Below are 15677 nucleotides of genomic sequence, written 5' to 3'. Positions count from 1 at the left end.
TTGTTAAGTGAATAGATACATGAATGGATGGATGAATGAACAAAATGAAAGGACTCTGTTTACTTTTGCCCTAAACTACACTGTGGACCTATTTTCAAAGACTTTTACACAAACTACAGTATAAAACATTTATTTCCCATATGCATACATTATTGTCAATAAGTGCTCTGGGGCATCCTGGAAGCTGTTATGAACCTGCAAGGACTCCAGAAACAACTCCAAGAACCTACCTGTACTGTCTTTGAGGTAGGTACAGAAGCGCCACATCCCTCTGACCCCACCAATGCACTTCTGGAGTAGCCACTGGTCTGCTTTTTTCCATCTCAACATCTTGGCTGCCAGGAAAAGTCAATGGTGAGAGAGAGAATGAGCTCTTCTCCCAGCCCCTCTCTCAGCCTTGCACACAGCTAGACCCCCATTCACTCAGGGTGAGTGAGGAAAAATGGTGGCCATTTAGACGAGTTGGGGTAGGAGTATGCAGTACTTCTGAAGGCAGGAAATAGACCCTGTAGTGACACGCATCATATGAGGGACCCACAAGCAGAGTATAATCCACAGATCAAAAACACCACCCAAGGCTCTTTGCCTTCTATAATCCCCACCTGACAGTGATTTTGCCAATCCAATTTTCCCAATATATATACTGAAGAAAGGAGATGAATATATTGGGTATTTTGTTATATTTTACTCAGTGTAAGTCTCCTGAATCTCAACTTTCCCCAGGTGGAACACAGTTTCCTTTGGCTAGTTGAATTGAGAGTCAAATTATTGATTCAATCCTAGATGGCAATTTTATTAATTAATTCTCTTAACAAATATATATTATTAATATATTTGTTAAATGTCTACTACTTAGTATCATTCTAGATGTTTGGGATACATTAGCAAATAGGAAATCCTTGCCCACAAGGAGCTTACATTCTGGTGAAGGAGACAGATAATAAACAATAAGCATAATAAGTACATTATCTAGTAAGGTTGAAGGTTATAAGCACTACAGGAAAAAATGAAAAGGTAAAAGAGAGTAAAGGGGGTTGGGAGTGTTAGGACAAGAGTTGGATGAGTGGCATTAGGGTCATCAGGGTAGCCTCTTCTGAGGAGGTGAGACTTGCACAGAGATTTGAAGAGGTGAGAGAGGGAGCCAATGTGGGTATATTGACAAAGCATTCCAGGCAGAGTAAATAGCCAGTGCAAGGCCTTGAAATGAGTATGTGTCAAGGCAGGATTTTTGAGGAACTGCAAGCAAGCCAAGTGTAACTGAAATGGAGTAAGCAATGGAGGGAATAGGAGGAGATCAGGTCCTAAAAGTAATGGACCCACATCTTGAGGATCCTGAAGACCTAGAGATATAGGGGCATTAGATCTCACACTGAGATGGGAGTCATTGGTGGGGGTAGGGAGCAGCCAATAGAGGAGTTACATGATCTGAATTAAGTTTTAAAAGGCTCTCTCCAGGTGCCTAGGTGGCTCAGCCGGTTAAGCTTCCAACACTTGGTTTCAACCCAGGTCATGATCTCACAGTTCATGAGTTTGAGCCCCGCTTTGGGTTCTGCACTGACAGAGCGGGCCCTGCTTGGGACCCTTTCTCCCTCCTCTCTGCCCCTCCCCTGCTCACACTCTCTCTCAAAAAAATTGTTTTTTGTTTTGTTTTGTTTTAAAGGCTCTCTCTGGCCGCTGTGAGCAGGAGAACAAGAGCAGAAACAAGGAGACTAATTAAGAGATGATTTCAGTAGCCAGGTGAGAAATTGTGGTGGCTTAGACCAGGTGGTACTAATGAAGGTGGTGAGCTATGTTTGATTCTGAATATATTTTAGGCAGTTTTGCCATGTTCTGTGTCCACCAGTAACTCTCTCACTTCTGGCTGCAGTGAGACAAATAGCACATACAACCTATCTGACTCCTGCTTATTGCTCTAAGTACCAATTTTTTCAGCCTAAGCTTTCACCTACTGCTGCATTACAAGCTGGGACACCCTCACATCTAAGTCTACAAAGGTGGCCAGTATTTGTAAATTACTATAGGACTGACAGGAACAGGATCATTATACAGCCTGGCTTCCCATACTTCTCCACACACACACCCTCATGCTTACCTCCTTCTGGGGACTTAATGAAACTGATGAGCTCCTGACAGAGAATGTAATGGAAACACAAGTTGGTTTTACAGAAGAAAGGTAACCGGTATTTTTCCAACCAGGTCAATAATCCTTTGTACTTTGCAATCTAGAGTGCAAACAAAATGGGAACAGAAAAGAGAAATGGAACTGAAATGCTAAGAAATGCAGCTTAGCAAGGGGCAATAAATAACTTCACACCTGCAGTACCTGGCCCACAGGGGAGGTGTGCTGATTAAAAATAGTATCTAAGAGGAGTGAAGGCTTGAGCCAAGGCTCCCAAAGGAGTGAATGAATTGGTAGGAGAGAAAAGGCTTGGTCTTTCATCAAAAATGTTTCCTTACTCCTGGGTCAAGTTGTTTAAGAAAACATCTAAGTCTTGCTAGGTAGAAGAGAAGCAGAAAAGCAGAAGAAATTTTGGTCTGTGGTGTCAAGTCAACTCTATTGAATTTGCTTCTTTGTAAGCACACTTAAAATTTCTTACAAGTTCCTTACCCATATCAAATGTACAACATGTACAAAAACACACAAAGGGGTGTATGTGTGGCTCAGTCAGTTGAGCATCTGACTCTTGATTTTGGCTCAGGTCATGATCTCACAGTGAGTTCAAGCTCCACATCAGGCTCTGTGCTGACAGCATGGAGCCTGCTTGGGATTCTCTCTCTCTCTCTCTCTCTCTCTCTCTCTCTCTCTCTCTCTCTCTCTCTGCTCTCCCCCCACCCATGCTCTCTCTCTCTCAAAAATAAACAAATATTTTTAAAAAACCATACACACAAAGACTCACATCACACTTAACATCATTTAGAGTATAGGTTGGATCACTGAGGGATTGAACCACCAGAGAAGGGAAAACATAAAATTTTTCTTTTTGCCTGTACCTTCCACTCCTCTTTACCCATTTTTCCAATCCCCCCCATCCACTTCCCATGTGGCAACCACCAGTTTGTTTTCTGTATTTATGGGTCTTTTTCTGCTTTTATTTGTTCATTTGTTTTGTTTTTTAGATTCCACACACAAGTGAAATCATATAGTATTTGATTTCCTTTAATTTATTTCACTTAGTATATTACCCTCTAGTCCCATCCATGTTGTTGCAAATGGCAAGACAAGATCTCATTCTTTTTTATGGCTGAGTAATATTCCAGTGTGTGTATGTGTGTCACACCTTCTTTATCCATTCATCTATTGATGATACTTATGGTGCTTCCATATATTGGATATTGTAAATAATGCATAAACATAGGGGTGTCTATATCTTTTCAAATTAGTGTTTTCACTTTCTTTGGGTAAATACCCAGTCATGGAATTACTGGATTTTATGGTAGCTCTATTTTTAATTTTTTGAAGAATCCCTATATTGTTTTCCATAGTGGTTACACCAATTTACATTCTCACCAAAAGTGCATGAGGGTTCCCTTTTGTCCACATCCTCACCAATACTTGTTATTTCTTGTCATTCTGACAGGTCTAAGGTGGTGTCTCATTGTGGTTTGATTTGCATTTTCTTTATGATTCATGATATTGAACATCTTTTCATGTGTCTGTTCGCTATCTGTACATCTTTATTGGAAAAAGTGTCTAATCAAGTCTTTGCCCATTTTTAATTGGATTTTTTTTTTTTTGGTGTTGAGTTGTATAGTTCTTTGTATCTTTTTATATTAACCTTTTATTATAGATATCATTTGCAAATATCTTTTCCCTTTCACTGGGTTGCCTTTATGTTTTCCCAATGGTTCCCTTTGCTGTGCAAAAGGTTTTTACTTTGGGGGCACCTGGGTAGCTCAGTTGGTTGAGCGTCCAAATTTGGCTCAGGTCAGGATCTCACGGTTTGTGGGTTTGTGCCCCGCATGGGGCCCTGGGCTGATGCCTCAGAGCCTGGAGCCTGCTTTGGATTCGGTGTCTCCCTCTCTCTCTCTCTCCCCCTCCCCTGCTCATGCTCTGTCTCTCTCAAAAATAAATAGACATTATAAAAAAAATTTTAAAAAGGTTTTTACTTTGGGGTAGTTCCAATAGTTAATTGTTCCTTTTGCTTCCCTTGCCTGAGGAGACATATACATAAATATGTTGCTAAGGCTGATGTCAAAAAGAATACTGATTATGCTTGCTTTCAGGATTTTTATGGTTTCAGGTCTTACATTTAGGTTTTTAATCCATTTTGAGTTGATTTTTGTGTATGGTATAAGAAAGCGGTTTCATTCTTTTGCATGTAGCTGTTCTATTTTCTCAACATTATTTATTGAAGAGACTATCTTTTCCCCCACTGTATATTCTTCCCTGCTTTGTTATGGATTAATTTACCATATAAGTGTGGGTTTATTTCTGGACTCTATCTCCTATGGATAGACCTATAGATCTATCCTATGTGTCTATTTTTGTGTCAGTATCATACTTTTTTTGGTTATTATAGCTTTATATTTTAAAATCTAGAATTGTGATATCTTCAGTTTTGTTCTTTTTTCTCAAGATTGCTTTGGCTTTCTGGAGTCTCTTGTGGTTCCATACACATTTTAGGATTATTTCTATAGTTCTGTGAAAAATACTATTGGTATTTTGCAACACAGATTGCATTGAATCTGTAGATTGCTTAGGGTAGTATGGACCTTTCATCAATATTAATTTTTACAATCCATGAACATGACATGTCTTTCCATTTGTGTCATCTTCAATTTCTTTCATCAATGTTTTACAGTTTTCAGAGTATAGGTCTTTGACCTCCTTCCTAGGTATCTTATCCTTTTTGGTGCAATTGTAAATGCAATTGTTTTCTTAATTTCTCTTTCTGCTATTTCATTATTAGTGTACAGAAGCACAACAGATTTCTGTTTATTAATTTTGTATCCTGAAACTTTACAGAATCTATTTATTACTTCTAACATTTTTAAAAATATAATTTATTGTCAAATTGGCTAACATACAGTGTGTTAAGAGTGCTCTTGGTTTTTAGGGTAGATTCCGTGGTTCATTGCTTACCTACAACACCCAGCGCTCACCTTAACAAGTGCCTTCCTCAATGCCCATTGCCCATTTTCCCCTCTCCCCCATGCCCCCATCCACCCTCAGATTGTTCTTTGTATTTAAGAGTCTCTTATGGTTTGCCTCCCTCTATACCTGCTTATAACGATTTCCCCCCTTCCTTTCCCCCATGGTCTTCTGTTAAGTTTCTCAAGTTCCACACGTGAGTGAAAACATATGATATCTGTCTTTCTCTAGCTGACTTATTTCATTTTTTTGAGGGAGTCTTTAGGACTTCATATGTATTATGTCACGTGCAAATAGTGCCAGTTTTACTTCTTCATCAATTTAAATACCTTTTATTTGTTTTTTATCTGATTGCTGTGGTTGGAACTTCCAGTGCTGTTATATAAAAGTGGTGAGAGTGGACACTCTTGTCTTGTTCCTGATCTTACAGGAAAAGCTCCCAAGATTTCACTATTGAGTATGATGTTAGCTGTGGTTTTGTCATATATGGCCTTTGTTATGGTGAGGTATGTTCCTTTTGTTTATTATTAAATTTTTTTAACGTTTTATTTTTTTTTGAGACAGAGAGAGACAGAGCATGAACAGGGGAGGGTCAGAGAGAGGGAGACACAGAATCTGAAACAGGCTCCAGGCTCTGAGCTGTCAGCACAGAGCCCGACGTGGGGCTCGAACTCACAGACCGCGAGATCATGACCTGAGCCAAAGTCGGCTGCTTAACCAACTGAGCCACTCAGGCGTCCCTGAGGTATGTTCCTTTTAAACCAACTCTACTGAGGGTTTTTATCATGAATGATATTGAATTTTGTCAAATGCTTTTTCTGCATCTATTAAGATTATCATATGATTTTATCCTTCATTTTGTTAATGTGGTGTATCATGTTGATCAATTTGCAAACACTGAATCATCCTTGTATCCATAAAATAAATCCCATTTGTCACAGTAAATGATCCTTTTAATGCATTGCTGATTTCAGTTTGCTAATATTTTGTTGAGAATTTTTGTACCTGTGTTCCTCAGAGATATTGACCTGTAATTCCCCCTTTTTGTAGTGTTTTTGTCTAGTTTTGGTATCAAGGTAATGCTGGCCTTGTAGAAACAAAGGTATTTGGAAACTTTCCTTCCTCTTCTATTTTTTAGAATAATTTCAGGAGAATAGGTATTAACTCTTCTTTAAATGCTTAGTAGAATTCGCCTGTGAACCCATTTGGTTCTGGACTTTTGTTTGTTGAAAGTTTTTTGATTGCCAATTCGATTTCTTTACTAGTAATTGTTCTATTCAGATTTTCTATTTATTCCTGATTCAGTTTTGGAAATTATATGCTTCTACAAATTTATCCATCTCTTTTAGTTTGTCCAATTTTTTGGCATATAATTTTTCATAGTAACCTCTTATAACTTCTGTAGTATTGGTGGTTATTTCTTCTTTTTCAAGAAAATAAGGATTTTACGTTTCAGGATTTTTCTAGGGAAATCAAATATAAGACTCAGAGTGGAGTGTCTTTCTCAGCTCTTCAGGTCTCAGAGAAAAATAAAATCTGTTGTGAGTGTAGCTTAGAGTGATCTTTCTGATCCCACATGCCACTGGTAGAGCATGCATAAGTCTAAGATCTACACAGTAGGAAAGGAGAACAAGAAGGAGGAAAAGGAGAAGAGAAAGACAATGGACAAGGAAGACAGTTATAAAGAGAAAAAAAAGATTGGGAGAAAGACATGTTTCTGAAGGAGAATGGTAGGATAGTCATTAGGAATTGCATAGTGGTACCTTATCTTTATCTATAATTTATAATGCAAATAACTTATAGTGCAAATAAGTGGACCATGCACTGCCACTTCCTACCCCACACCTGTGGCAGGCATTGCCAATCAATTCTCAGACTCTTTCTTGCTTATGTATGGCCCCAGAATTCTTCTAAATGGTGTTCCAAGCATTTCCTACCCAATAATCACAGTGGACATGAAAATGGTATCATTTGCTGGCCATAGACTAGAAGATAGAGGAGAGAATTCACCAACAATTGTCTGTCCAAGTGGTAAAAACACAAAAAGGAGAAATGTCTATGCTGGCTTGATGCTGTTTGCCCTACTCACCTGCTTTATAGTTTCTTTCAGAGTCACCCTCTGGGCCTCCTTTCCCTTTTACCTCTCCATCTCTCACGCCACACTTCAAATTTAGCTCCCTCTCCCCCTAACCCAAACCCTCTGCCATTCAAGAATCTTACCACGTCATAAGGTATTTCTGGCCACAAGCTCCACTGTGAATTTTCAACAGCATAAAATGGTGTCTGACCAAAGACCTGCAAAAGAAAGCTAGGAAATGCCAGAGGGGTAGAACTTCTCTTCATAAATATGTCCCAGTCCAACTGCAGCTCAGGGGAAGGGGGTTCCATTGATTTCCTATTCTAAGAGACATTAATTCATAAATTCATTCCACTAAATCAACCTGCCTTGCAGAAAAACACCCAAAATAGACTAAAGTGCAGATTCATTGATCTTTGGGGTCAACTCTGACCCACCCTGGAAGTTATCTTGCCTGTGTACAAAGGCCAAAGCATTATATTAAAAGGTATTTACTTTTGTATTACATTATTCACTTCTGCATGGGTTTAGAGAGTTAGATCAAAGGTTGGAAACATTTTTTATAAAGAGAAACAGCTTTGGATTTGCCTAAGCTCTTGAACTGGAGAAAGTAGAGGGGCCTAGGGATAGGAGGGTTAGAGGTACAAATTTCTTAGTGGTGGTATTAAGAATGTCCAAAATTTATAAATAATTCTAGGTTACTTTCTTGGAGAAGGGACTGTGACCTTGGCAACCAGCTTTGAGACTGATGGGCAACGGCTTCTATGTTTGTAGGTATTTAAGCTTAGCAGTCTCAACATAGGTACCAACATGTCTCAAAGTATCCCCACATCATTTGTGAAAAACTAGAGGGGCTGAAGTCTCAACTCCTGGCTAAGCTCTTAGAACATGATGTCAGCTTCCATCTCTCCAAGACTGTCAGCCCCAAATTTTGTCAGTCTGAGGCTCTCTCCTTCTGTCCCCTTTGTCCTTGGATATGAGATATATAAAGAAGGCAGTGGTACTGATTGTACTTTACAAATATCAGCCTGTGAAGGAGGCTCAGTCCTTAGTGACTCCTCACTGGTCTGCACTCAGGGTTTGACATGACATGCCCTGTCTGGCATGTGAAGTTGCCTTTATGAGATGTATGGGGGGACTAAGGAGTCATGAGATTCTGTAGGAGTAGTGCATGGAAGCAGTTTCACCATGTGATCTTTGCAACACAGAGGTCATGAGGCCAATGTGGAAAACATACCAGTTTTAGAGAGCTCCAAGACTTCCCCAGATTTTCCATGTGTTCTTGGGCAAGTCATTGAACGTCTGGTGTCTATCTCACAGGATGTTTATAGAAATTAATGGTCAAAATTTGTAAATTGACAGCAGTATTCAACATAAACTAATACTGTCTCTCTAAATAAACCACAGCTACCTAAATGGCCAAGACTTTCTTACATTCTTGGTTGGGATTCTAGTTCCCACACCATTCTCGCCATTTCTAGAACATTATTATAGACTGCTTAAGTTGTGTTGATAAATTGACTAACTACAATGCCCCAAGATTACTTCTGCAAACTTTCATTAAGACAGTGGCACCACCTTCCACCAGGCATCCGACTCCTCCCTTCTTGTTACCACCTCTCCCTGACATTCAAACAGTGACAGAGTCCTATATTTTTCTTTATTAAAAATCTCTCTAATTTGTTCCATTCTCTTTATCTTCTTGCCTTTAAACCCCCACCACTGAAATAGTCTCCTAACTGCTCTCCTCGCCTCCATTATGGTCCCCTAATGGCCAAACCTGTGGTCAGATTTCTACAGAAATAATTTGCACAGATGAAAGTCTGATAATGTTACTCCTTTACTTGAAGCCCTTCAATGGCTCTCCATGACCTTCAGGATGATGTCTAAACTCCTAAGCATGGCCCGCCTGCTCTGAGAGGCCTGGCTTAGCCTGTCCTGCAGTTTTATCTCTTGCTGTGTCTGCCTCTCACAACTTTTTCTTCAGCCTTAGTTGCTTAGTGTTTCTCCCCAAGTACCGTGGGATTATTTTCCTTGGTGCCTTTACTTACTCTGTTCTGTCTATAAGTCCTTTGCATCTTAATAGTCGACCCTCCTACCTCCTACCTCTTTATCCACATCTCCTCTTTTCCTCATACCTCTTTTCCTCCTACCTCTTTATCCACATTTCCCTCCCCATTTTCTTCCCCAGCCAATTGTCAGCTACATTGTCTTCTTTAAAGACTTGGCTTGTGTCACGTATTCATTGAAGTCTTTCCTGACCTACCAGGTAGAAGTGGTCTCTCCTTCTGATGCACTTGTAGTCCAGTGCTTTCTAGACATTCCTATCATGTCACCCACAACCCTTTTGGCACTCACTTTAAATATTGCTCTCACACATTAGGAATTTCTTGAGAACAGTGATAGCATCGTTAATATTTGCATCCCCAGTACTAAGCCCACTGACTGGCACAAAGTAACTAACTACCCAATAAATTTTGTAGGGTAGTACACAGTGGCTTTTTCCCAGTTGTATGAATTTCACACTTTAATAGGTGGTATTCTATGGAAAAGGATACACTGAGCCACAATTTATAAGGCACGAACCTTAAAATATAACCAAAAACTTAAATGAAAAAAGATGTGGGATTAGTCTAGGTTTGGCTCTAAGAGTATTTTGACATTCAAGATTTATTTTAGTTGCAAAGGTTGAGAAAATATATGTTTGGTTTCAGTCAACAGCTCAACAATTGCTCTGGCCAAACACCTGATGAGGGGAGCAGAGCAGAATAAATAATCCATGGTCCTTGTCCTGCAGGAATCCACAATCTCACAGTTCAGTAGGAGACACACACACGTACAACACAAGAGGGTTGCAAAGTGCCAAGGGGCACAGAGGCAGGGAGAAATAAGTTCTAATTAGGAGAAGATAGGAATTTCTTAAGAACAGGATTTAAGCAGAGATTTGAAAAATGGTTAAGATTTTCATAGGTGGAACTATAAAAGCTACCAACACAGCCAAGAAGGGGTGCAGAGGTGAGAAAATGCCAGGTGTACTCTATGAGGATACAGTTGCTATCAATGCAGCACTGGGTATCAGAGGATGTTATGGGAAATAAATGTGGACAGGCAAAGTCAATTAAGGAAGCTGAGGAGTTGGGATTTATCAACAATGGGAAGCTCCTAGAGATTTTAAAGGAGATTCTGTTTCTATTTATTTGCTCAAGTTAAAATAGGTTTTGAGTTAGTAAGAAGTTTATTCTTTTAAAAATGCACTCAGCTCAGTGAGATTCACTATTCAGCTGTTGCTGAAACATTTGAATTTAATTCTGGGAATACTTACCGGGAGAGAAAGAAATGTGTTGAAAAAATCGGCAAAGATTTCATCCTCTAGCAGAATTATAAGGTTTGTAGAACTGATTATCTCTATATGGGGAGAAAAAAAAAACCACACCTCATGAACCAGGGTTGCATTCAGGATGAGACAACAAAGCAAGAGAATGGATCATGTCACATGGTCAAATCTCAGAATTTGATGACCTTTAGGGTCATCTAACTTGATTTTTCCCTCTCTCCAGGACTCTTCTCTGCAATATCACTCTGTTTAAATACTCCCAGCTGTGGGGAGCTCACAGCTTCATAGAGCTACCCATTCCATTTATGAAGAGATGAAATGCTTAGGAAGATTTTCCTACTGTAAACCACGTTCTTTTATCTTCTTTCCATTTGCAGAAATTCTGCCCCCTGAAGCTCAACAGAATTCATCTAAATCCTCTTAAAGGGGACAGTGCTTCCATATTCATAAAAACATCACAACCTTCTGTTCACCTCTGACCCTTCTGGCTAATCTGTCACTAAGCAATTCTTCAGCCGTTCATCACATGGCCTCCTTTCTATCTGGGTCCTCGCTCTGTGGCTAGAGTGGCACCTACAACCCAAGTACTCTGCATGCTTCCCAGGGAAGAACATGAGACAACTTTGCCCATACTGTATGTTCTATTAGTGTGGCCAAACATGAGATTAGCTTTGGGTGCTCTCACGTTACACTATTAACTCCATCATCCTTTATTTATGCAGTCATTTTTTGGAAACCAAGGATAGGAATTTACATTTATTCCAGTTGAATTTCAACTTGTTGATTTGGGCCCAACAAAAGCTTTTTTGAATACTTATTTGGTCATGCAAAGTATTTATTACTCCTCTAGGGCTTGATCATTGTGCTGCCTAAGTTAATCTGAGGAGATGAATGTTGACTATCACAAAGCCAAGCAGAGCGACCATAGGTGGACTAGGTGACCCCTCTAAGTTTGCTCTAACTCATTCTCTATGCTCTTTAACTCCCAATATTCAACTAGTGAATAATCCAGTTGTTTTATCAATGCTCAGCATTTCCCCATTGTGTACCCAAAATTTATAATAAAAGACTTATAAAATGAACAACATAGATATTACATTAATCCTATCTCTTGGTCTATTAGATGTCTGGTGAGAATCGTCAGTGCCATTCACAATTGCTGGAGTGCAGTTATGATAATATAAGAAAACTAAACAATCCCCTCCATCACTTTTCCTGACAACACTTGGGGTTATTGTCTTTGTGTAATAGAAATAGAAATAGGAACCCAGACAATCAAACACTATTGTAACAGAATTGATGTCAGTTCTTGCCTTTTGCTAGAGAGACCTCTGCTTTTCTTTTTAGAATCATTTCCTGATCCACTTCATCTATTCCACATAGATAATCCAAAATTTATGTTTTCAGGCCAGACTTCTTTCCTTGGCTCTAGTTCTAAATATCCAATGAGCTATGGGACATCGCTCCATGGACATCCAGCAGAACTTCAATCTCAACGTTTTCAAAACTGATCTGATCATTTTGCTTTTTCCTTTATTCCTAATCTCTGTTAACGGAACCACCACTCATCCAAATGTCTAAACCAGAAAGCCGAAAATCATCTTTTTTTTTTCTTTGAGAGAGAGAGACAGAGCATGAGCAGGGGAGGGGCAGAGAAAGAGGGAAACATAGAATCTGAAGCAGGCTCCAGGCTCTGAACTGTCAGCACAGAGCCTGATGTAGGGCTTGAACTTACAGACTGCGAGATCATGACCTGAACCGAAGTCAGACCCAGGCACCCCAGAAGCCTGAAAATTATCTTTTTCTGAAAATTTTATTTATTTATTTATTTTAAGAGGGGGAAGAGAGTGTGAGCAGGGAAGGGGTAGGGAGAGAGAGAGAATCCCAAGCAGGCTTTGCATGGTCAGCGTGGAGCTGGGTGTGGGGCCTGAACTCACAAACTGTGAGATCATGACCTGAGTCAACATCAAGAGTTTACACACTTAACTAACTGAGCCACCCAGGTGCCCCCTGAAAATCAGCTTTGATTCCTCCTTTGCTCTGTTTCTCTCCCTCTCAAACACTCCCATAGGCAATGGAGGACCATGCTATGTGGTCTCTCTTCCTACAGATTTCTAAAATCCATCCTTTCCTCTCCAACTCTACAGACACTGTCTTATTTCAGGCTCCCATCATCTCTCACCTTGACTTTATGGCATCAGTTTCTTATGTGATCTCCCTAAGTTTCCTTTCCAAGCACTTTCCACACACCGGCACCATAATCTTCCAATGCTGTTATTGTTAAAGCCCTTCAAATACTCTTCAGTATCCTAGAGAATATAAGGCTTCACCATATCTGGATTTGGTGTTCTCTGCCAGCATCATCTCCCACTACACGATACCATGCTGCCTTCTATTTGCCAGCCAAAATATTGTGCTTTCCTGCACATGCTATGTCCTCTCACTTCCAACGTTCTTGTCTTTGTTACCATATTCACAGCACCTGAAATGTCCTCTCAACCTATGTGCTTTGCAAATTGCTAGTCATCCGTCAAGAACTGGTTAACATATAACCTTGCTGAACCAAGCAAATGGTAAAATCAATCACTACCTCCCCTGCACCATTACTTACATCTCCCATTATTATAATTAACCAGTTGCTGTTTTCATTTATTGAAACAGCATTTATTTCATTTATGTATCTGTCTTTCTCAGTAGACTAAGCCCTATGAGAGGAGGAACTTGGTCTTTTCATCTTTCTTCCCCTAGCCAGTAAAAGTGCTTGGATAATGTCTAAGTTCTATAAAAGTTAAATGAATTGTTCTTCCAAGAAATCTTTAATCTTTTGAGTTGTTCAATTGTTTGTTCATCACTGATAAAGACTGGCATGGATTTCTTTCTTTTTTTTTTTTAATTAGGATCCCAATTCATAGGTTTTTTTAATATGAAATTTATTGTCAAATTGGTTTCCATACAACACCCAGTGCTCATCCTAACAGGTGCCCTCCTCAATGGCATGGATTTCTTAATAAGATTATTGAGACAATCTGAATGCAGGAAAGTGGAGTTTGGCAGAAATTTCCCAAATGATTGTGTCCCATAGCTACACTCACTGTTGGTGACAAGGGGCTTGGCTATGACAGGGTTTGCCATTAACAAGACTGTCTTAATGGGGTATAGAAACAAGTCTTTCCATATATTCCCCTTCTTACTTGTTTTGCTTTGTAACTTCCTAATAATTTGAGAAGGCCTTCAACATTCATTCCATACAATAATAATACTAACTTGGGAGCAAAAGGAATAATTGGATAACCCCAAACTTCATGCTAGCCTTCTCCCTGGAGGAGACATGACACATGATGGCCCAATCTGCATTTTTCTTCCTCCTTCTTAGTTGTCTCACTTGTCTTATGAAGGGGGCTCTGTCCTATCCTCAAAGATCAGTTGGCATACAGTGGGGATGGGAGTTGGGGAGGAGAAGAAGAGAAAAGGAAAACAAAGGGCATGAATAACATAAAAGCCATAGGTGGTATCCCTGAATGACTCAGATCTGTTGAGACTGGAAAGGTGAGAGGTTTGCCCTATGTAGGGGGGGCTAAAAGTCTCAGAGACATCCCTTTTAGAGACTTACCAGCATTGCTCATGTTGCCATGCTTTCCCTGCCACTGTGATTAGTAAGGATACAGAACTAGTCCCCAGTCAACAGAACTCCACCCCATATGAACACACAGTGACACCCCCTCTAAGGGGTTCCAGATTCTATCAGGAAGTGCTCTTTTATCTCTGGGCACTCAATCTGAAGATAACACTTTGTTACCTGATCTTCTGGATCTCCTAAATGTACCAGACTTTTCCTGTATCTAGGCTTTTAGTCCATACAGTTTTGTTATCAGTTGTCCAGTTATTGATACTGAGTTTTAGCTGTCTCCTTAACTTGACCTTATGCTTCAGGGAAGCAAGAATCTCTTTCTTTCTTTCTTTCTTTCTTTCTTTCTTTCTTTCTTTCTTTCTTTCTTTCTTTCTAATGTTTATTTATTTTGTGAGAAAGGGGGGGGTGCGCAGAGAGAGAGGGAGAGAGAGAGAATCCCAAGCAGGCTCCATGCTGTCAGCACAAAGCCCAACAAGGCACTTGATCTCACAAACTATGAGATCATGAACTCAGCTGAAATCAAGAGTTGGATGTTTAACCGACAGAGCCACCCAGGCACCCCCTGTTAATTTCTTTCTTTTTAAAAAATTTTTAATGTTTATTAATTTTTGAGAGAGACAGACAGAGTAAGAGCAGGGGAGGGGCAAAGAGAGGGAGACACAGAATCTGAAACAGACTCCAGGCTCTGAGCTGTCAGCACAGAGTCTGACGCGGAGCTCACACTCATGAACCATGAGATCATGACCTGAGCCTAAGTCAGATCATGACCTACGCCTAACTGACTGAGCCACTCGGGTGCCCCTTGTTCATTTCTTTTTTTTTGTTTAATATGAAATTTATTGTCAAATTGGTTTCCATACAACACCCAGTGCTCATCCCAACAGGTGCCCTCCTCAATACCCATCACCCACCCCCCATCAACCCTCAGTTTGTTCGGTTTTTAAGAGTCTCTTATGTTTTGGCTCCCTCCCTCTCTAACCTTTCTTTTTTTTTTTCTTCCCCTCCCCCATGGTCTTCTGGTAAGTTTCTCAGGATCCACATAAGAGTGAAAACATATGGTATCTCTCTTTCTCTGTATGACTTATTTCACTTAGCATAACACATTTATTTCTAATGTGTCTTTTGGATCTAATATCTTTCTAGAAATTTAACAGTTACTCAGTGAATGTTTAATGACTTATCTTTCAGATAAACTGGCAAATTCAACCTAATATACAAGTGTGTTTTCCACTCCCTTTTCTTCTTCCCAGACAGTTTCTTCTCTGGTTGGCTGTTGGTTACTTTATAATTCATTGGCGTTTAAAGGTATAGAATAAACATTAGTTGAATGCCTTCCATGAGCAAGAAGTTAGACTAGGTGTTTATACTTTGTTTTCATTTAATTCTTACCCCTGGAAAATAGAGATTATTACCTCCTTTTTACTGAAAGATAGTTAAGTGAGACACTGAGATTTTACTCTGCCATTTTGATTCAGGAGGCCATGTTGTTTCAAATATGCTAGTAAATTGAACCTACTTTTCACATGAAAAATGCATTTGAGCGGAC

The 15677-nt window shown here is 39.7% G+C and overlaps 1 protein-coding gene across 4 annotated transcripts in view; it reads right to left on the bottom strand.

Moving 5' to 3' along the window:
- Positions 1–14260, bottom strand: part of RGSL1 (regulator of G protein signaling like 1) — a 107897-nt gene extending 93637 nt beyond the window's left edge. For 2 of the 4 annotated variants that reach the window (XR_008293063.1, XM_015062873.3), the window contains exons 1-5: positions 14114–14257; positions 10492–10574; positions 7313–7387; positions 2093–2222; positions 231–335 (exon numbers count right to left, since the gene is read on the bottom strand). Coding sequence is in view for 3 of the 4 variants with exons in the window: in XM_015062873.3 (XP_014918359.3) it covers positions 231–335; positions 2093–2222; positions 7313–7387; positions 10492–10574; positions 14114–14126 (406 nt within the window). In the remaining variant the exon portion in view is untranslated. Of the gene's footprint in view, positions 1–230; positions 336–2092; positions 2223–7312; positions 7388–10491; positions 10575–14113 lie in introns of all 4 variants that reach the window. The other 2 variants (XM_027074402.2, XM_053209227.1) reach the window with 2 other exon arrangements.
- Between the last annotated feature and the right edge of the window lie 1417 nt (positions 14261–15677).

Source organism: Acinonyx jubatus, chromosome E4 (genome assembly GCF_027475565.1).
Source record: "Acinonyx jubatus isolate Ajub_Pintada_27869175 chromosome E4, VMU_Ajub_asm_v1.0, whole genome shotgun sequence".
NCBI lineage: Eukaryota > Metazoa > Chordata > Mammalia > Carnivora > Felidae > Acinonyx > Acinonyx jubatus.
The sequence above is the reverse complement of the archived record's forward strand: the minus strand, read 5'-3'. Positions and strand labels throughout refer to the sequence as shown.